We start from the raw sequence: 18,237 nt of genomic DNA, 5'->3' as shown, positions 1-18,237 counted from the left end.
AGACAAGAAATAACAAATGTTGCTGAGGATGTGAAGAAAAGGGAACCCTCAAGCATTGTTGGTGGGGATGTTAATTGGTGCAGCCACTATGGAAAAGAGTATGAAGATTCATTTAAGAACTAAAAATAAAAGTGCCATACTATCTAGTGATTCCACTTCTGGGTATTTACCCAAAGAAAATGGAAACACCAAATCAAAAACATTTTCCAGGGTGCCTCTGGAGACAGCCAGGAGGAAGGGGCAGTACAGACTCAGAAGGGATTTGGGAAAGGTGCTCCTTATCCCCATCTATGCCTGCCCACTCAAAAACGTTCTCCATCTGTAACTCCTCGCCCTGTGCAAAGCACTCAGGAAGTACTTAATAAGTGATTGTTGAATGAACCTGTAACCCAGTTCAGGTACAGTGCCTGCTTAGTTTTCCTAGGCTCCTTTGGCTTGATCCTAATGGAGGCACCCAGGCCCTCAGTTAAAAAGATGATAGAGGTGAGGGGGTGAGGACTGTGCTAGACAGAGTACTCTACTACAGCATCTAATAGGCTCTATTATAATTTTATGGTGTGTTTAACTTTTTCTTCCCATTAGACCACGAATTCCTCTAGAGAATGAAGGTTGTCTTATTAGTTTTAACTTCCCTTAGGCCTCATATTATATAAAGGCCTAGCACTCATAGGTGCTCAGTAAATGTTTAGTGAATAAACAAATAAAAGAACTCATTGAATAATCACATCAGGCTGGCAAACCACTCTGCAAGCAGAGTCAGGGGTGATGAGGTTTAGCTCAGGACACATCTCATTCATCTCAGACCTCCAGAGCCTAGCAAGTGTTGAGCTAATCGAACCCAAAAGAATTAATATAATAGTTGGCATTTCAGGACAGGGAAGAGAGGAGGAGGGAGCTATAGCAAGCCCATGAAACAGCTTTTACGAGGATGAAAGGGGATTCCTCCTCCTCACCTCTCCCACTTTAAGACTTGTAGCCAGGGGCACCTGGCTGGCTCAGTTGATAGAGCATGCAACTCTTGACCTAGGGATCATAAGTTTGAGCCCCATGTTGGGTGTAGAGATTACTTAAAAATAAAATCTTAAAAAAAAAAAAAAAAAGACTTGCAGCCAGTTCGAAGTTAACTGTATAATCCAGCAAATGGTGTCCATTGAACATTCCCTTGTTGACTGTCATGCTCAGAGCCAAGGCAGGTCCTAGACTATGGTGAAGGAGGAGGATGAAGCAGCTCCTTGAAACTTTAGGAGAACCCAAGTGAGCCAGCACCACTCCAACAGACATAGGGAGGAATGCATGTGCCATTCTTTCCAATGGTTCAACATTCATGTATATTTCTCTAAAGAAAAGGCAATGGAATGGGATTTGTTCCCTGGATTGAAAATATGGAAAGAGCTACCAGCAGTTAGGAAGACCCAGTCCCCAGCACACATGGGATTAAAGGTAGGACCCAGTGGGAGAGTGGGGGAGTGATGGGGGATACCAGCTCTTTAGAAGCTGAGGAAGACGTTGCCTGATTCTCAGCCCCTTCCTTAATTATGTGAGTGAGAAGAAAGATATAAAATCGGTTTTCTGCTATTCATTTGTGTGGCTCTAATTAGGCCAGAATTAACAAGAAGGGCAAATGTTTCACATCTAATGTGACTCCCTCTTTGGAAAAGTTGCCCTTTTAAGGAAATGATTGTAGGGATAAGAGATTGCCAGTATGTCTCTGCTTGGGAATAAAGACACTGGATCATGGCAACTTTATTTCTTGCTGTGTCCAGGATTTATGGATTTCACCTCCTCTCAGAGCTTTTCCAGGGAAAGGTTAGGAACACTTGATCCAGGTGCTTCCCCACAAGGCTTCAGCCCTGATTTCTTTGTGTGTCGGTTTTCTGGTGGCTAAAATTGGGTATGGGATCAAAAAGAACAAGTATGGAAGCATTTTATATTCTAATGACATAATGGATTATGGTTTACAGGGCTCTGAATGTGCTGTGTTTGTTGCCATCTTTTCTGTCCTTGCCTGTTTAAATTGAAGATAACCTTTTCCAATAGACCTTCTACTTTATGCTGTTACCACTGCCCATAATTCAAGTCTTGATTTAGTATTTGAGACTTCAGTTTGGGACTATTATGTAATTAATTTCATGGGACATGAAGTATGTATTTAGGCCTACAGTTTATTTAGAAAAGGCATCTGGAAGGAATTTTAGTACAAAATACATTTACTGAGTACCTACAAAGTACAAAAGTCATTGAAGAAATATACACAGACCCCACACCCCAACTCAGGGGCAAAGCTAATTAACGTTATGCTTATTGGTCACACTTCTAGACTCTTGGATGCTAATGAGCATGAAATGGCAAATTAACAGGAAGATGGTCACATAATAAGTAATTGGATGTGCAGTCTTGGTCAACAAATATTGGTGGCAATGCCTTTAATAAAGCAGTGATTCTCAATTAGGGTGTATATGTGAGTTACAATATTTTATATTTGGGGGGTGCCGGGGTGGCTCAGTCTTGATTTCGGCTCAAGTCATGATCTCACAGTTCTGTGAGTTTGAGCCCCACATTGGACTCTGTGCTGACAGTGCAGAGCCTGCTTGGGATCCTGTTTCCCTCTCTTTCTCTCTCTCTCTGCCCCTCCCCAACTCACTCACTCTCTCTCTCTCTCTCTCTCTCTCAAAAAAATAAATAAATAAATAAATAAACTTAAAAAAAAATCTTTAAAAAATAAAATTTTATATTTGGAAAATACAAAATGACCTTGTTTTCTTCTTAGTACAGACCAGGAAAAGTTAGGCTTGAGAAAAATCTTGGCTGGTGAGAATTTATAGAATATAGTGCCTAAATTTGCTTTTCACAATAAGACCTATCTCTCTATAAAATGTAGTAAAATCTCTGGGAGGTATGAAATTTTTATGTTTTGTTTTCCATGGAGATTTTATAATGGCTTGTAAAAAACTTTTTAAAAAAAGATAAAATCAGGGATGCCTGGGTGACTCAGTCGCTTAAATGTCTGACTTCAGCTTAGGTCATGATCTCACAGTATGTGGATCTGAGCCCCACATTGGGCTCTGTGCTGATGGTGCAGAGCCTGCTTGGATCCTCTGTCTCCCTCTCTCTCTGCTTCTCCCCTGCTCGTGCATGTTTTCTCTCTCTGAAAAATAAATATTAAAAAAAAATTTTAAGGATAAGATAAAATCAGATTTTCATCTAAATAATTAGCTTTATCCCCCAATACTGTCTCTGATCAAGTTACATCGTGACTTTCTTTTGCATTTTGAAAAGCTAAAATGAAGGAAAACCCCTGGTAATGGACTGTCCTTTCAGCTGGGGCCCTACAGATGAGTAAAATGTGTGTTGAGAATTCCATTCTAGGTTATTTAACAGGTGACTCTTCAGATTATCAAGGACTATTAGAAAATTGACCTTATCCAGCCTTATCTAGTCCTGAAGTATGTTTTGTTTCTTGAAGCATTTAACTCCCTTTTTCATGTGCCAAGATTCTCTCTCTCTTTTTTTTTTAATGTTTATTTTTCAGAGAAATAGAGAGACAAAGCATGAGTGGGGGAGGGGCAGAGAGAGAGGGAGGTACAGAATCTGAAGCAGGCTCCAGACTTTGAGATGTCAACACAGAGCCTGATGTGGGGCTTGAACTCATGGACCGTGAGATCATCACCTGAGCCTGAGTCAGACGCCCAATGAACTGAGCCACCCAGGCACCCCATGTGCCAATATTCTCTTAAAGAGACTGTTAAGGGGCGCCTGGGTGGCTTGGTCGGTTGAGCGTCCGACTTCGGCTCAGGTCATGATCTCACGGTCCGTGAGTTCGGGCCCGCGTCGGGCTCTGTGCTGACAGCTCAGAGCCTGGAGCCTGTTTCGGAGTCTGTGTCTCCCTCTCTCTCTGCTCCTCCCCTGTTCATGCTCTGTCTCTCTCTGTCTCAAAAATAAATAAACGTTAAAAAAAAAAAAAGAGACTGTTAAAAGACTCTTTGCTTGAAGACGTTGGTATACAATCATCAACAGTGGCATAATCTATAAATTTATAGATATGAGCACTTGATGAGTTATAACTCCCTCACCTAAAACATAAGGATGTGGATTGTCCTGGTGCCTTTCTGTTTTTTCTTCTGTCTATTCTGCTAATTCCAAGTGATCAGACTCAAAGGTATGAGATAAGCAGAAGAATGGATAACATTTAGTTAAGTGCACCTTCGTCTAGACTTGGTTGTAGGCTGTTTGTGTGTGTGTGTGTGTGTGTGTGTGTGTGTGTGTGCTCACAGTTCAATGCTAGGAAAGCAGGCTGGCTTCAGGAGTCAGGGAGATAACAAGGGAATAACCATTATGTCCTGTGAACTTTGACAACTTTTTCACAAGTTAGTTTCACAAAAACCAGTCAGCTCTTCAGAAGACTGGCTGACACCTCAAAGCAAAACATAACAAAACAAACCCAGAAACAAAAAAGCAAAACTCAAGAGTTACAGTGTGAAAAGTAGTATATAGTACACTGAAAATACCAAATGCTGGTGATGGTACAAAGCACCAGGAACTCTCATTCTCTGCTGGTGACAATGCAAAATGGTAGTTTGAGAGTTTCTTACAAAAGCTAAAAATAGTTTTACCATACAGACCAACAATCATATTCTGTGGTATTTACCCAAATGAGTTGCAAACTGTGATATATCCATACAATGGGAAATTATTCAGGAATAAAAAGAAATGAGCTGGGGCACCTGGGTGGCTCAGTCAGTTAAGTGGCCAACTTCGGCTCAGGTCATGATCTCACCGTCCGTGAGTTCGAGCCCCGCTTCGGGCTCTGTGCTGACAGCTCAGAGCCTGGAGCCTGTTTCAGATTCTGTGTCTCCCTCTCTCTGACCCTCCCCCGTTCATGTTCTGTCTCTCTCTGTCTCAAAAATAAATAAACGTTAAAAAAAAAATTTAAAAAAAAAGAGCTATCAAGCCACAAAAAGACATGAGGAAATTTAAGTGCATATTGCTAAGTGAAAGAATCCAGTTTGAAGATACATATTGTATGATTCCAACTATTTGACACTCTGGAGAAAACAAAACTATATAGAGACAGTAAAAAGATCAGTGGTTACCAGGGATTTGGGGAAGAGGGGATGAACAGGTTGAGCACAAAATTTTAGGGCCAGTGAAACTACTCTGTATATTATAATGGCAGACACATGACATTGCGCTTTTGTCAAAACCCACAGAACTATCCAACACAAAGAGTAAACCCTGATGTAACCTGTGGACTTTAGTTAATAATAATGTATCAGTATAGGTTCACTAATTGTAACAAATGTTCCACACTAATGTAACATGTTAATAATAGGAGATACTATGTAGGGAGTGAGTGTAGAGAGGTTATATGGGAACTCTATTTTCTGCTCAATTTTTCTGTAAACCTAAAACTGCTCTAAAGTCTATTCATTTTTTAATTAAAAAAATCACACACAGTAATGTAATAGAGGCTGTTGACACCTTGCCCACATCCTTTTTACACGGTGTGTGTACCCACTGTCCAGCCCTCAGCTGACCAGAGCTGTCTAGCCAGGAAATGCCTGAGAGGTTATGGCCTCCCACAGGGGCAGTTTATAGCCAGCCAATGACTAACTGATTCAGGGTACAGCCCTTCTGCCTCAAAGGAGACACGTGTAGCACCATCTATGCTCCAGGGTTTCCTAGGAGATCAGGCTGATGCTAGACTTGAGCTGAGACCACATCTGCGCCTGGCGTCTTCCCTGCCCTGGCTTCTGTCCTCAGTGCTCTTACAGGTTTCCTCTGGAAGCCCTTTCTCCACAACTCTCTTGTGCAATCTGCTTCTGAGAAACCTAAGACACTACCAGCAGAGGTCCTAGAAAGGAAGGATGGGATTCTGGCATTAATAGGTCACTTGCCGGCCAGATGGCAGAGGACTCCATTTCTGTTGGTGGGTGGACTGTTGAAAGCCCTGGTCCCTGGTTTGTGGTAGCAGTTCAGTGGCTAAGATCTTCACCTGTGGTGACACCTGGGGTCAGATATAGGTGGACAGGGATGTACCAGTTGGTGTGATGTCTCTAGTATTTGGGAAGTTTAGGGGAAATATTAAGTATCAGGAGCATAGAAGTGGGAGGCTATTGCTAAGCACCACTGATGCACTGAAGAGAGTGAAGAGAGTGACAGGATCAGATTAACCACCAGTTTAAAGCCCAATATGAGAATGAACCTCCTTGCCAGCGTTCAGACCCTCATCTTCTACAGCATGGCTGTGTGTGGAAGAAGGATGAATTCTCAGCCCAGGCAAGTCTGCTACCTAATCATTTGGGCTCCTAATGCTAGTAGACGAGCAAGCAAGTCAGGCCCTGGTAGGGAAAATGTGGGACTCTAAAACTTGTGATGAGGATATCTAGGTATATGCCCCTTGTCCCCCTGGGCTGGCGTAAGTGTCCCACCCCCCCCCCCTTGTTGGGAATCAGACCCTTCTTACCCCCAAGATTATGCAGAAGTTGCAGATGAGACATACAAGGCGATGCTTACCCTTCCTTCTCAGGATGCGTCCCTACCTTCCTTCCAGGATAATGATTAGCATCTAATTATAACATGATCTGACTGGGGAAGAGGCACAAGACCCATAGACTTAAGCTCAAAATGTGAGGATCTTTGTATCATTTTCATACCTACTAGAGAATATCAGTTGCAGAAAAGGTGCCAGACAACTACACCACCTGGATGACTTGGCCAGCAGGTATCAGCCACTTTTTCCTCGTCACCCCAGCACCTGCACGGTGGGCTCATAAGTAGAGAGAAGCCTTTGCAGCAGAGTCAGAAGCTATGCATGGGCCCAGCAGCATGGGCTCCTCGTCATCAAGACTGATGTAGCTCCTGCCACTGTCGACTGTCCAGCCGGCCAGCACAGATTGACACTGAGCTCCCAGATGGATATTATCCAACTATATATACTATAAAGTTATTCTATAACTTTGCTTAGAATGGAGAGACTCAGCTGTGGGCATATGATCACAGGACCGACCTACTGGTCCTACCCCATTTAGAAGCTGCCAGCCAGATAGAGCCATGGAATAGCCTCTTGAAGGCAAGGATGAGCAACGGTTTGTTTAAGCATGACACTGTGGGGTCGGGGTGCTAATCTTCAGGATGCAGTATGCACCTTAAACCAATGGCCATTTTATGGTACTGTGCCTCAATAGGCAGAATATATGAAATCTGGGAGCCAGGAGGTCAAATGAGTTGTGCCCTTATCATTATCGCGCTCTAGTGACTTGCACAAGGTATTTGTCCTCATCTCTGCAACTTTAGTCTCAGTGAGTCTCAAGGCCTGTTCCCAAGGCAGGGCATCTCCACCAGGGGACATAGTAAGAGTCCTACTTAACGTTAATGTGTGCCACCTACTGCTGCAATTGGTCCTTAGGTTGTACTTTTGTCATCCTCTCCCTTCCACTCATTCTACATACCCCTTCCTTCTCCTCCTCTGCTGGTTGCATGCACAGTGGGTGCCCCAGACTCTTGTCTATTGTTCTTTTACTCACTCACTTAGAGTTACAGCTGGGTGTGGAAGTATTGGAGGATGTCCCAGTGGATCACCTAAGCACCAGACACATTCCTCTCTGCCTCTGTTAGGCAGCCTGATCTCCTAATGATGATTAGGGCCAATTGTTTCCTCCAGTGCAAGCCTGAGGGATGGAATGCTAGGACTCCTCATGCTAGTAGTGGTAAGGCCTGGACAGGGCAAGGCAGTGAGGTGGGAACCTCTTAGAACCTAAGCAATTTCAAGGTGAGACAGTCACAAAATAGAGGAGTCTGCTTTTTCTGGTGCTATCGGCTAACATAAAGGAGCTAAGCTCCAACAGTATTTTACTAGCCAGAATCACACTGAAATTTTTGAATTCTGAATTCTATTTTATCCCTGATTTTCTGAGTCCTGGACATTGAAAGATATGTAAAATGAGAATAACCATTGTGCCACAAAGGTAACAGAGGTAGAGTCTGTCTGCTAGCCCTTAGCCATAGGCCCCTGTGCAGACATAACTGTGGGTCTGGTTCCCTCAGGGTCTTGGGGTGGAGGGGAGACTGCTTTAATGTCTGTGAGCCATTTAGTGTAGTACATAAGGGTTGTTTGCTGATTTGTGGGAATTTCCTTTTAGGCCTAGATAATTGATTATATTATTATTTAAAATTTTTTCATGTACTCTTATGATAAAGAAAATAAGGTATAGCAAACAGTCTTCTATGGTGAGATTGTGGGTTATTTCAGATAACTGACCAATCATTTTTTTAATTTTTAAAAAATACTTATTTTGAGAGAGAGAGAGAGAGAGAGTGAGAGAGAGTCGAGAGTTGGTTGAGCATCTGACTTTGGCTCGGGTCATGATCTCACAGTTCACAAGTTTGAACCCAGCATCAGGCTCACTGCTGTCAGTGCAAAGCCTGCTTCAGATCCTCTGTCCCCCTCTCTTTGGCAACCCCCCCCCCCACTCATGCTCACTCTCTCTCTCTTTCTCTCAAAAATAAACACTTCTTAAAGGTAAGTATTACAAGTTTCATTTTCTGATTATAAAAATAATACATATGTATATTAAACAAAATTTAGAATGTAATGCAGAAAAGTACAAACAAAAATGCAAATCACACATAACTGGAAATAACCACTGTAAATATTTTACTCTAAACTTTTTGTCTATAGAAATGCATATTTAAAAAAAAATTGGAGCCATACTACACAAACAGATTAGGGGTCTTTATATTTCAGTCTTCTTGAAAAATTCCTATTAAATTTTTGGTTTAATGGATAAGCCTTGACAAAACCCAACTAGACATATCAGCTCCTCCTACAACCCACCTGTGGGCCTGTTCCAACCCAGAACATCTGATGGCAGCTGACTGCTGAGCTGGGGGTGGTTTCCTTGTTCTGAAGTGTCTTTGACCCAGCTCCTAGCAGCTCTGAAAGTCCCAAGACAACAAGCTCAGACTGCCCTACAAGTTGGCAAGGATTCTGACAACAGAAAACACACTTTTAAAACAAAACAAAACAAAACAAAAAGGTGCTTTGAGAATGTGTGCAGCCTGAAAGTAATTAATTGAATGCATAGCAGTGATTTCCTTCCTCTTGGCCAAAGGCAGATTTGCAAAGGAAATGGGCACTTCAGATACAGACCAACTTCAATGTTTACATAATTTACACTCTGCGCCACCAAGCAGAAAGATCCTAATCCAGCCTAGTACCTGTGGAAACAACCTGGAGATCTCTTCTGTTGTGAGCTGTGGAGAGCAACTGGGATGGTTTAGGCATAAAGTGACCCCATGGGTTAACTCCCAGAAGGCAGAGAAGGAGCTTAGCAGCACAGCACAATGGTTAAGGGCTCACAGCTCAAACCCAGCTCTGTGTCTCTGGATGAATTATTTTACTTCTTTGTGCCCCCAGGTAAAAATGATGTACTTTAGTTCACATGATAGAGGTGGCCCTTAAAAAGTTTTTGCATAATTGTAAGGGATAGGGAAAAATCTAGTTTGAAACAAAATAAAAATAGTTTGCCCATTTGAAATCAATGGGTAATAGCTGCCTCTGAACTAGTGGGATCTACAATGGTCCCATCGTGCCATCCAGTGGACAGAAAGGGGAAAGGCATGATTTTATCTTCCAAATTTGTAATTTACCAAAAACATGTATATTGAAGAGGATAATTTCAACTCACCAATAGATTCACTTGTTAATAAATTTCATTCAATTTTTAGGGTGTGCCTCAGTGGCTCAGTTGGTTAAGCATCCAGCTTGATTTCAGTTTGGTCATCATCTCACATTGGTGGGTTCGAGCCCTGCATTAGGCTTCATGCTGGGCTCCACGCTGCCCATGGAGCCTGCTTAGGATCCTCCCTCTTGCCTCTGCCCCTCCCCCCCAATACATACATACATACATACATACATACATACATAAATTTCATTCCATTTTTAAACCAAAATAAAAGATCAGAAGTCTAAACACTAAACACTAAGTGCTAAAACTAAATTCCCCAAACCGGTTAGGATATGTGATGTATGCTAGAAAGATCATCCACTGAAGGAAAACAGAATACACACCAGTCCTTACTAGCATGAATTTTTACAGCCCACCTTCCCCATTCTTCGTATCCCTCTCTCTCTCTGCCAACAGTCTTTATGCTTATTCTGGTACGTGGACCAGGAGAACCACAGAGACTCAAAGTGTCTTCTCAACACATAACTAGAACTTGACTGGTACCAGAGCCATTCTGCTCATTTTTCAAGAATGCAACTGTCACTTAAAATTTTGCTGATATCAAATTGAGTATTTTTCAAGGGCCTGTGTGTGTGATTTGGGTTTTCGTGTGTGTGTGTGTGTGTGTGTGTGTGTGTGTGTGTACTCTGTGTTTCCTTTTAAAGCCATTTATTACCTCTATAATTTGTTTCTTCCCCCAGATATTTATGAGGGTGAAGACAATAGCAAACAAATCTCCCCCAAACATGAGTAGTAATAGCATACTTGGAGTACCAAGAGCTGTTCTGAGACCTTCTCTTTGGTATTATTGTAATCGCTATTAACAGTAATCATAACAGGTGTTATTTATTAAATTCCTAAGATGTACGAGACATTTTACTTTATAAACCTTTCTGCTAATCCTTATACCAAAGCTGTGATAGATATTATTATCCCCATTTTTACAGACAAGAAAAGATGCTCAGAGAGGTTAAGTGACTTACCCAAGATCACACAGCTAGTGAGTGAGTGGCAAAGTCAGAACTGCACTCGGTCTCACTGACTTCAAAGCCCCTGCTCCTGCCACTGGGCAGAGGGTCTTTCCTTTATTCACGCATATGACCTGCCAGACCCTGAGCCCAAAATTCTGGGGTCTCCATAGTGCTGTCACCGCTATAGTACCTAAGACCCCTAGGAGCCCATGGCCAGTGGATCCAGGAGGAAGGGATTAAATATGCAAATGAAAAAGATTTGGCAAAACTCATCCTGTGAGCTGCACTTTCGGCCCCCACATTTCCAGCTTTGACTGAAGGACGTTCTCCAAGGCTTGCGGGTCCTGAGAATTCTGAGCTCCTTCCAGGAGCCGCGGGGGATGCTGGGTGAATAGAGAATAGTCACTGTTGCCAAGGGCCCCAGGGCCCAAGGGGGAGACGAGTGAGGGCTCACCCAGAGCAGCTGCGGGCTGTGTCAGAAGAAACTCTCCCTCGAAGGGTCTTGTTGTGAGGGGATTGTTGTGACCCCACCACCTCCACAGCCCCTCTCCTCCTCTGTGTCCCAGAATAGAATGGGATAGAATAGAACACAATAGAATAAAGTAGAATAGAATAAGAGCATAGAATAGATCAGATGAGGACATCATACCTGTAAGGGTAATATTGTTCCACAAACAGTTTTCCTTTTAGAAATGTAGTCTGTGTGGACGCGATGTTGGCATCTCTAAGGAGTATGGAAAACTCTGGACTAAACTGAGGGTGTCCTCCACCCTCATCTGGGGTACCCTGTGTGCTGACAGTCCCCAGCAGGGAGGGGGTATCTGGATATTGTCAGCGCTGGGAGGGTCGATTCTCTTTCCAGGCTCAGACAGATCCTTCCTGGAGGCAGGAAACGGCCCAGATGACCCTGAAATAATGCAGTCAATGTGTGGCCAAGTGTGTGAGAGGTCCTCTGTGCCAGCCCTGCGCCAGGCTGAAGACCCTGTCCCCCTGCGGCAGGGCCCCCAGGAGGGAGAGGAAAGCAGCCACCAGTGCCTGGTCATCACTTTACCCCAGGTGCCACTTACTGTGGAGTGGCTGGAACTGGCTGTCAGGTCTCCCAGTTCCCACATTGTCCCCCAGCCCTGCCAGCCCCAGGCCCTGAGTGCTCCATGGCTGCCAGAGACCTCAGAGCCCGGCCTCACCCATGGCCTCCCAGTGGGTGGCTCTTGGGTCCCTGGACACTACCCTTCACCCCACCCCAGCCCTGCCGGCCTGGCTTTGTCTGGGACACTGAGGCCACAGCCCCTGGAGACTCAACCCTTCTGTTCCCATGGTAGGTGGTCAAGGGCAAGTCTTCTCCATTCCTCCCTTACAGCCTTTCAGCAAGACTGCCATTCCTTGTCCTCACTGCCTGCTCTGGGCATAAGGGGATCGTGTTGAATGACCACCCTAAAGAGGAGTCTCTGGGCGTTACTGCAGATGTCCCTGAGTCACATCTGGAGGAGGACGGTGGGAGCCAGTTTCTCCTCTGCCCTCTACCCCTCACCCTACCACTTCTGGGGACTGGAAATTAAAGCAAGTTTGCTGCAATCTGAGAGCACTGTGTCCAGCTGCCTCAAAACCCTCCGGCACCAGGCAGGGTTCCTGGAGGCCTCCAGGAAAGGGCTGCCTGGCTGCTCCCAGTTTGGCTGGCACGGCCCCCCCAACTTCTGCCCTGGGGAGAACCTGGGCCCCAGAATGCAGCTTGGGGGTCCTCTGGGCAGCAGGTCAGGGAGCTCCCACTTGCACACTTCCTGCTTGCTGACAGAACTGTGACACTACAACTGTAGACTCCTTCCGCTCCCTCTTCTCATTTCCTGTGTCCAGAATGCTCTCACCCCCCCTGCCCGGTCCATGCCCTTCAAGGCCATACCCTAACCCCTGCCCTTGAGTTGTCACCAAACAGAGACTTGGTCCTGCACTCAGATTCCTGCAAGATTGATTATTCTGTTGAAGCTCAGTGAGAGGTAAAGACAAGACTTGTAGAACCCAGCTGCAGTGCTTGCAGCCGAGGGGACATGGCCAAGTGATTATTCCTCTCTCATCCCAGTTTCTCATCTGTAAAATGGAGCTAAGGCCCTTAGAGGGCCATGTGAAGCTTAACTTTTGACAAACTGGCATCCCAGCAGGCACAGAGTAGGGTTCAGTGTTTGGTGGAGATTGCTGTTCCCCTCGGTGTCTTAACAGCCCCAGGCTCATGGCAGGTGCACAGTGGTGACTAATCGGTTTATCAGCTCATTGGAAGAGAGAGGCAGGATGTACTCACTCCTCTGATGTCCCATGGGGAGAGCAGTGACAGAGGCTACCAAAGAAATAGGAATCAGGGGTGAGAAAAGGGGGAAAAGAAGAGAGGGAAGAAGGGTGGAGGACAGGAAGGTTGTCAAGCACAAAAAGACTGACCGTTTTCTTGGAGGACCAGGAGTAGGGCTATGAACACCACGTAGTCAGATCTTCTCGGGGTCATGGTTACAAATTTGAGCTGGAAAAGAGAACCTTAAGAGGACAGACCTCCACCTCCCACCCAGGTGAAGCCATCCAGGTTCTGGGAGAGCAGGAGTTAGAGATGGGGAGAAGAGGTTCTTGGGGACAGGCACTGCCTCCTAGGACGTCTGGCCACTGGCAGCAGAACCAATCCTCCCAGGCCCTCTCCTGCACAGCAGGTCAAATTCTTCCCTTTCTTTCCCCAAGGCTGCTCCAGCAAGGAGTTTACCTCCATGGAAACCTTTGACCATCCCGAAGGTGCAGAAGATCTGGAAAAGGAGAACAGTGCTCTGAGTGTAATTTATTTCCTTCTTATCTCCTTCATTTTCTCCCTCAATTCGATTTCATCAGCTTCTCCTGCCTCCTCTTTCTCTCCCCCTTCCATGTCCCTCCCCTTTTCGTGATGCATACCCATAAGGACGAGGCCTAACCCAGGAAGCTGAGGTCACTGGCTCTGCAAAGTGTCTCAGACCCTCCCAGCCTGGCATGTCCCTCATCCCCATCTCCTTCGCATTGCTCTGGCTTCTGATCATAAATGTGGGGCTCCTGCCGGGACCCCAGTGACCCCTTGGGAGAACTAGGGTGGGCCCCAACCCGCCGGCGCCAGCGGGAATCACAGGTCGCGCCTGGCTTGGGCTTGGGCACTCCTCGGCCCTGCTAACTCTAAGGGTTCACCACTGTCCCCTCCCTTCCAGCTGTCCGGACTCTTCCAGTTGGACGACAGTTATGAAACGTGTTCTTCCAAATCTGTCCTGGAAACGGGAGAAAGGGTCCAGGGGAAAAAGGAAAGCGGCGATGAGGACGTTTGAGTGTGAAAGAACAAACAGTAAGCGAATCTGTTAGCCGTTGCTCCTCTGACTTTCTTCTTGGAATTTTAGGCCAACAAACACAACTGAGGAGAGCGCTGCGGTGCCCTCTTGCTCGGCCCTGCGGGGGACGCGACTAGTTTCCGGGCGAAAGCAGAGCGGGCGAGGGAAGGATGCCTGCGCACCCCCTCCCCCGAGAACTGACACTGGTTCTAGAACACCGCGGCTCCCCCGCTCGGCCGGGCCTCCCCACGCCGCCTCCATTCCGGGCCCGGCCTGCTGGGGACGCCGAGGGCCCGGCCCACCCTCCAGCGGGAAAGCAGCCAGGGGGCCGCCTCGGACCCTGCGGATCTGCCACTGGGGGTGGGGGTGGGGTGAGATAGGACCGCCTTCCAGAAGCCTGAGGAAGGGCCCACGGCCTGCCCGCGGAGGCCACCCTCCCGGCGAGGGCCGCTGAGAACCTGGGAGCTGTTTCACACGCGTCAGCGTTAGCCCTGGGGACTCGGCTCAGACGCCCGCGAACCTCGGGGCTGCTCCACACGCGCCTGCGCGAGCGCCGGGACTCGGTGCAGACGCCCGCGAACTTCAGGACTGCTCCCCACGCGCCTGCGCGAGCGCCGGGACTCCGTGCAGACACCCGCGAACCTCGGGGCTGCTTCACACGCGCCTGCGCGAGCGTCGAGACTCCGTGCGGACACCCGCGAACCTCGGGGCTGCTTCACACGCGCCTGCGCGTGCGCCGGGACTAGCTGAAGACGTCCGTGAACTTCGGGGTTGCTCCACACTGGCCTACTCGAGCGCCGGGATTTCGTGCAAACGCCCGCGACCCCCCGAGCTGCTTTACTGCTCCTGCAGAGGTTAGCGGAGCCCAGTCCTGCGGGGTCCTGCCCAGGGTTTCTCAACGTTGGCATTTAGACTTTGGGGGCTGGATAATTCGTTGGGCGGGGTGGGGGGGAGGGGGGACTGCCTTGTGCAAGTGTTTGGCATCATCCCTGGCCTCTACCCACAGATGCCAGTAAAACCGCTCTCCCATCCACTCACCCAAATTATGACAGTCAAAAATGCCTGCAGACATCGTCAGATTTTTCCTGGGATGGGAGTGGGGAGATCCGTTGAGAATCTTCTTTGCGAACCTTGGAAGAGCAGAAACTACAGAGGCAGCCCTGTGCTCTTCTCCCTAAATCCCCAAAAGAATGTTCCTGTGGTGTTTGCGTTACTTTGTAACGGGATTGTATCCTTTCAGAGAGGGTTGGTTACAAATGTTAACGTCGGAGGTAGTTCGTTTTTAGATTTATTAGTTTTTAAATTAGTTTCAGTTATTTTTATTTTTGTTTTATTATTTTTCGTCTAATTTTACTTTTATTTATAGTTTTCTAGTTATTTAATTTTATAGCTTTAAAGTTATCTGTTTATAATTTTGTTTTCAGGGTTATTTAGTTTTTGAGTTATTTTCAGTTTCTTATATACAGTTATTTTAAGTTATACATTTCCAAATTAGCTCTAGAATTATTTTTAATTATCTTTACAATTATTAGTATTTGAGTTATTTACTTTTATAGTTATTCTTTTTTTTAGTTATTGGAATTTTCAAATTATTTTTAGTTTTTTGTTGACTGCTAATAATTCACTAAAAGTTTTAGAATTATTTAAAATTATTTATTTCCAGACAAAGTGTCTTTAGTTATTTTAGAGGTTTTTCCCTTGTTAGTTTTAGAGTTACTTATAGTCACACTTATTTTTTTCAGTTTAGATTTGGGGTTATTTTTACATCCATTTATTTATGTTAGTTATTTGGTTTTAAATTATTTTATTTTCAGCTGTTGCATTTTTGAGCATTATATTTCCTGAATTTTTTATTTTCAGAGATTTGGACATATTTAGTTTTGATTTATTTTCGGTAACTTATTCTCTATTTCTTTTTAGTTACATCTTTGCCATTTAAAAATTTTTTTCTATTTTGTGTTTTTACTTATTTTATTTTCAGATTTATTTTCAGAATTATTTACTATTAGAATTAGTCTAGGGGATCCAAACAAGAGAAAGACACAACAGCAGTTATTTTAACAGAGAGAATTTAGTATGAGGAATTGTTACCCAGTTTTTGGAGATTTTAACAGGAGAAAACATGGTAATGTGAGATCATGGAGATGTTAGCCATAAGGAGCAGCTACCAGCCCACTGGCTGAAGGAGCAAAGGGAAGAGGTTGGATGGAGGTGGCCCACAGTCTGAGGGGGAGGTGCTGCCCCATGGGACAGGTGTCCCATGAGTTGGAATTTGGTCCAAGAGCTGGATGCAGAACTCTCCATAGAGGGTGCTGCCAGCTGGTGCTGGAGTCTCTGAAGGCGGGGTGATGAGGCTGCTTGTGGAAGTGTTGGGAAAATGGCAAAGGGCAGCTACTGGAACCAGCTGTTGCTCTCAGTGTGAAGAGCAGTTGCCAGGGGGAAGCTGGCAGGAGGTCAGCACACGGGGGTCGCTCTCCCCTCCTTGGTCCTCCCATCAGTCTGCCCTATTGGCCAAAGCTGACAGGGAGCAAGCTGGCAAAGGAGGTGAGTGGCCCTGGGGCCACAAAGCAGAGACTAGAAGGATGGCTGAAAGCTGAGAAGTATGGCAAATAAGCAACCCACTGAGCTCTGGAGTTGTTTACTTTTAGAGTATTAGTTTTGAATTTACTTAGTTTGGGAATTGTTGTGGTGATTTGATTTCAACTTTTCACTGGACATGGGATCTAGCTAAGTTTTTGGTCCCCTGATTTGTTTCCAAAATGGAGTGGGAACTTTTTTCTTAAACACCTGAGGACTGTCTCCCATGTGACTTAAGAAAATAGTTCTAGAATTCAAGAAAACAAAAATAAGTGTCTCACTGTGTTCATAAAGAAGCCCTTGGACTTTTATGGCCAAAAAAGGGCAGAGACTAAGGGACAGACTATCAGGGAAAGGCTCTTCACAATTGTCCAGCAGAGTGTTCTTTGAAAGTTTTCAGAAAGTTAGATTGTGGAGCTACTCTCTTGTGCCCCTTTCCTAATGACAAAGTATCTTTCTTGATGGAATGTGTTTCAAATTTGTAGACTACAATATTCATTATTTGCACACTAAAATAAAGTTCTTCCCAAACCTATAGGAAATCTTATTTCCTTCTACTTGCATTATTTTCCAACCTACATTGTTCCATTTTGGCTATAAGAACATTTATTTATTTGTTTGTTCTTTCTACTCAACACCTATTTCCTGAGCACCCCTGTCCTCAAGAAGGTGTTGGCATCAGAAGAGACCATGGAAGTGTGAAGGTGAGTGAGAAACTCTCAGTGCAGTTGAGGGAGACAGATGTGGAAACAGATCATCACAACACAGTGTGACAAATACTATGGGGCACGGAACCCTGCCACTGACTTCCTGATGTAGTCAGGGATGGGCTGACATCTGAGCTGGTCTCCTGGAGCAAGCGTTTTCTCCAAGTGGAGAAGGAGAAGGATATCCTGGTCATGCATAGGCACGGAGGCACAGAGGAGGGATGCATGGCAGAGAGAATGCATTGACAGAGGCCACTGGGCCACAGGGTTCAGAAAGTCCCTGGTGCTTGACAGGTAGGACCTCATTTGGTCCTCACAGCCAGTCTGCAAGAGAGTAGGGAGTGACATCAGGAGTCAGTGCTCTTCCTGATCTTAGGGTTCCAACCACAGCTTACAAGATCCTCTGACTTGTCATTCCTGGAATTCTTCATCTCATTCCTGGCTTTATCCTTGGTCCATTCACTCCTTCCCACTCACTCTTGGAGGTGAATGCCTCCCTCTTCTACCTTTTGATTCCTGCTTCTTAAACATCCGTGGGGAGGGAGGAGGGTTGAGACCAGCCAGCTGTGAAGCGCAGGTGACTCCAGCTGCAGAGGAGGCAGAGCAGAGCAGAGCCCCCTCGGGGTCTCTTAGGGGAGTTCTGCAGACCAGCACCGCGGGAACTGAGCTCTTGTCGAACCAATCGTAGCCTGTAACTGCATTCAGCACCCCTTGAAAGTTTGTGGGGATGCCTTCCCAAGGTGGGGAACCTGCTTCAGATCCAGCCCAAGCTTGTGAATCAATAGAGAGCTTTTAAAGCACACAGAGCCCTTTGCTGCATTAACAGCACTGGACATGTCTACCAGGTCAAAAGAAAGTATAGTCCTTCACGATCTATGATGGCATATTTTCACACTTTTTATAGAACACATTCATTCAGTCAGTCTTGAATACGTTTCTCAGCATA

General features: G+C 45.6%; 1 protein-coding gene across 3 annotated transcripts in view; it reads left to right on the top strand.

The window, feature by feature from the left end:
* The window catches only part of MCF2L2 (MCF.2 cell line derived transforming sequence-like 2), a 293,647-nt gene that overhangs the window by 254,405 nt on the left and 21,005 nt on the right, over positions 1–18,237 (top strand). For 2 of the 3 annotated variants that reach the window (XM_058730623.1, XM_058730622.1), the window contains 2 exons: positions 13,406–13,494; positions 13,894–17,131. In XM_058730623.1, the coding sequence (XP_058586606.1) occupies positions 13,406–13,494; positions 13,894–14,007 (203 nt within the window). In that variant the 3' untranslated portion in view covers positions 14,008–17,131. Of the gene's footprint in view, positions 1–13,405; positions 13,495–13,893; positions 17,132–18,237 lie in introns of those variants that run through there. The other variant, XR_009262037.1, reaches the window with a different exon arrangement.

The sequence above is a fragment of the Neofelis nebulosa genome, chromosome 5 (genome assembly GCF_028018385.1).
Source record: "Neofelis nebulosa isolate mNeoNeb1 chromosome 5, mNeoNeb1.pri, whole genome shotgun sequence".
Lineage (NCBI taxonomy): Eukaryota > Metazoa > Chordata > Mammalia > Carnivora > Felidae > Neofelis > Neofelis nebulosa.
The sequence above is the reverse complement of the archived record's forward strand: the minus strand, read 5'-3'. Positions and strand labels throughout refer to the sequence as shown.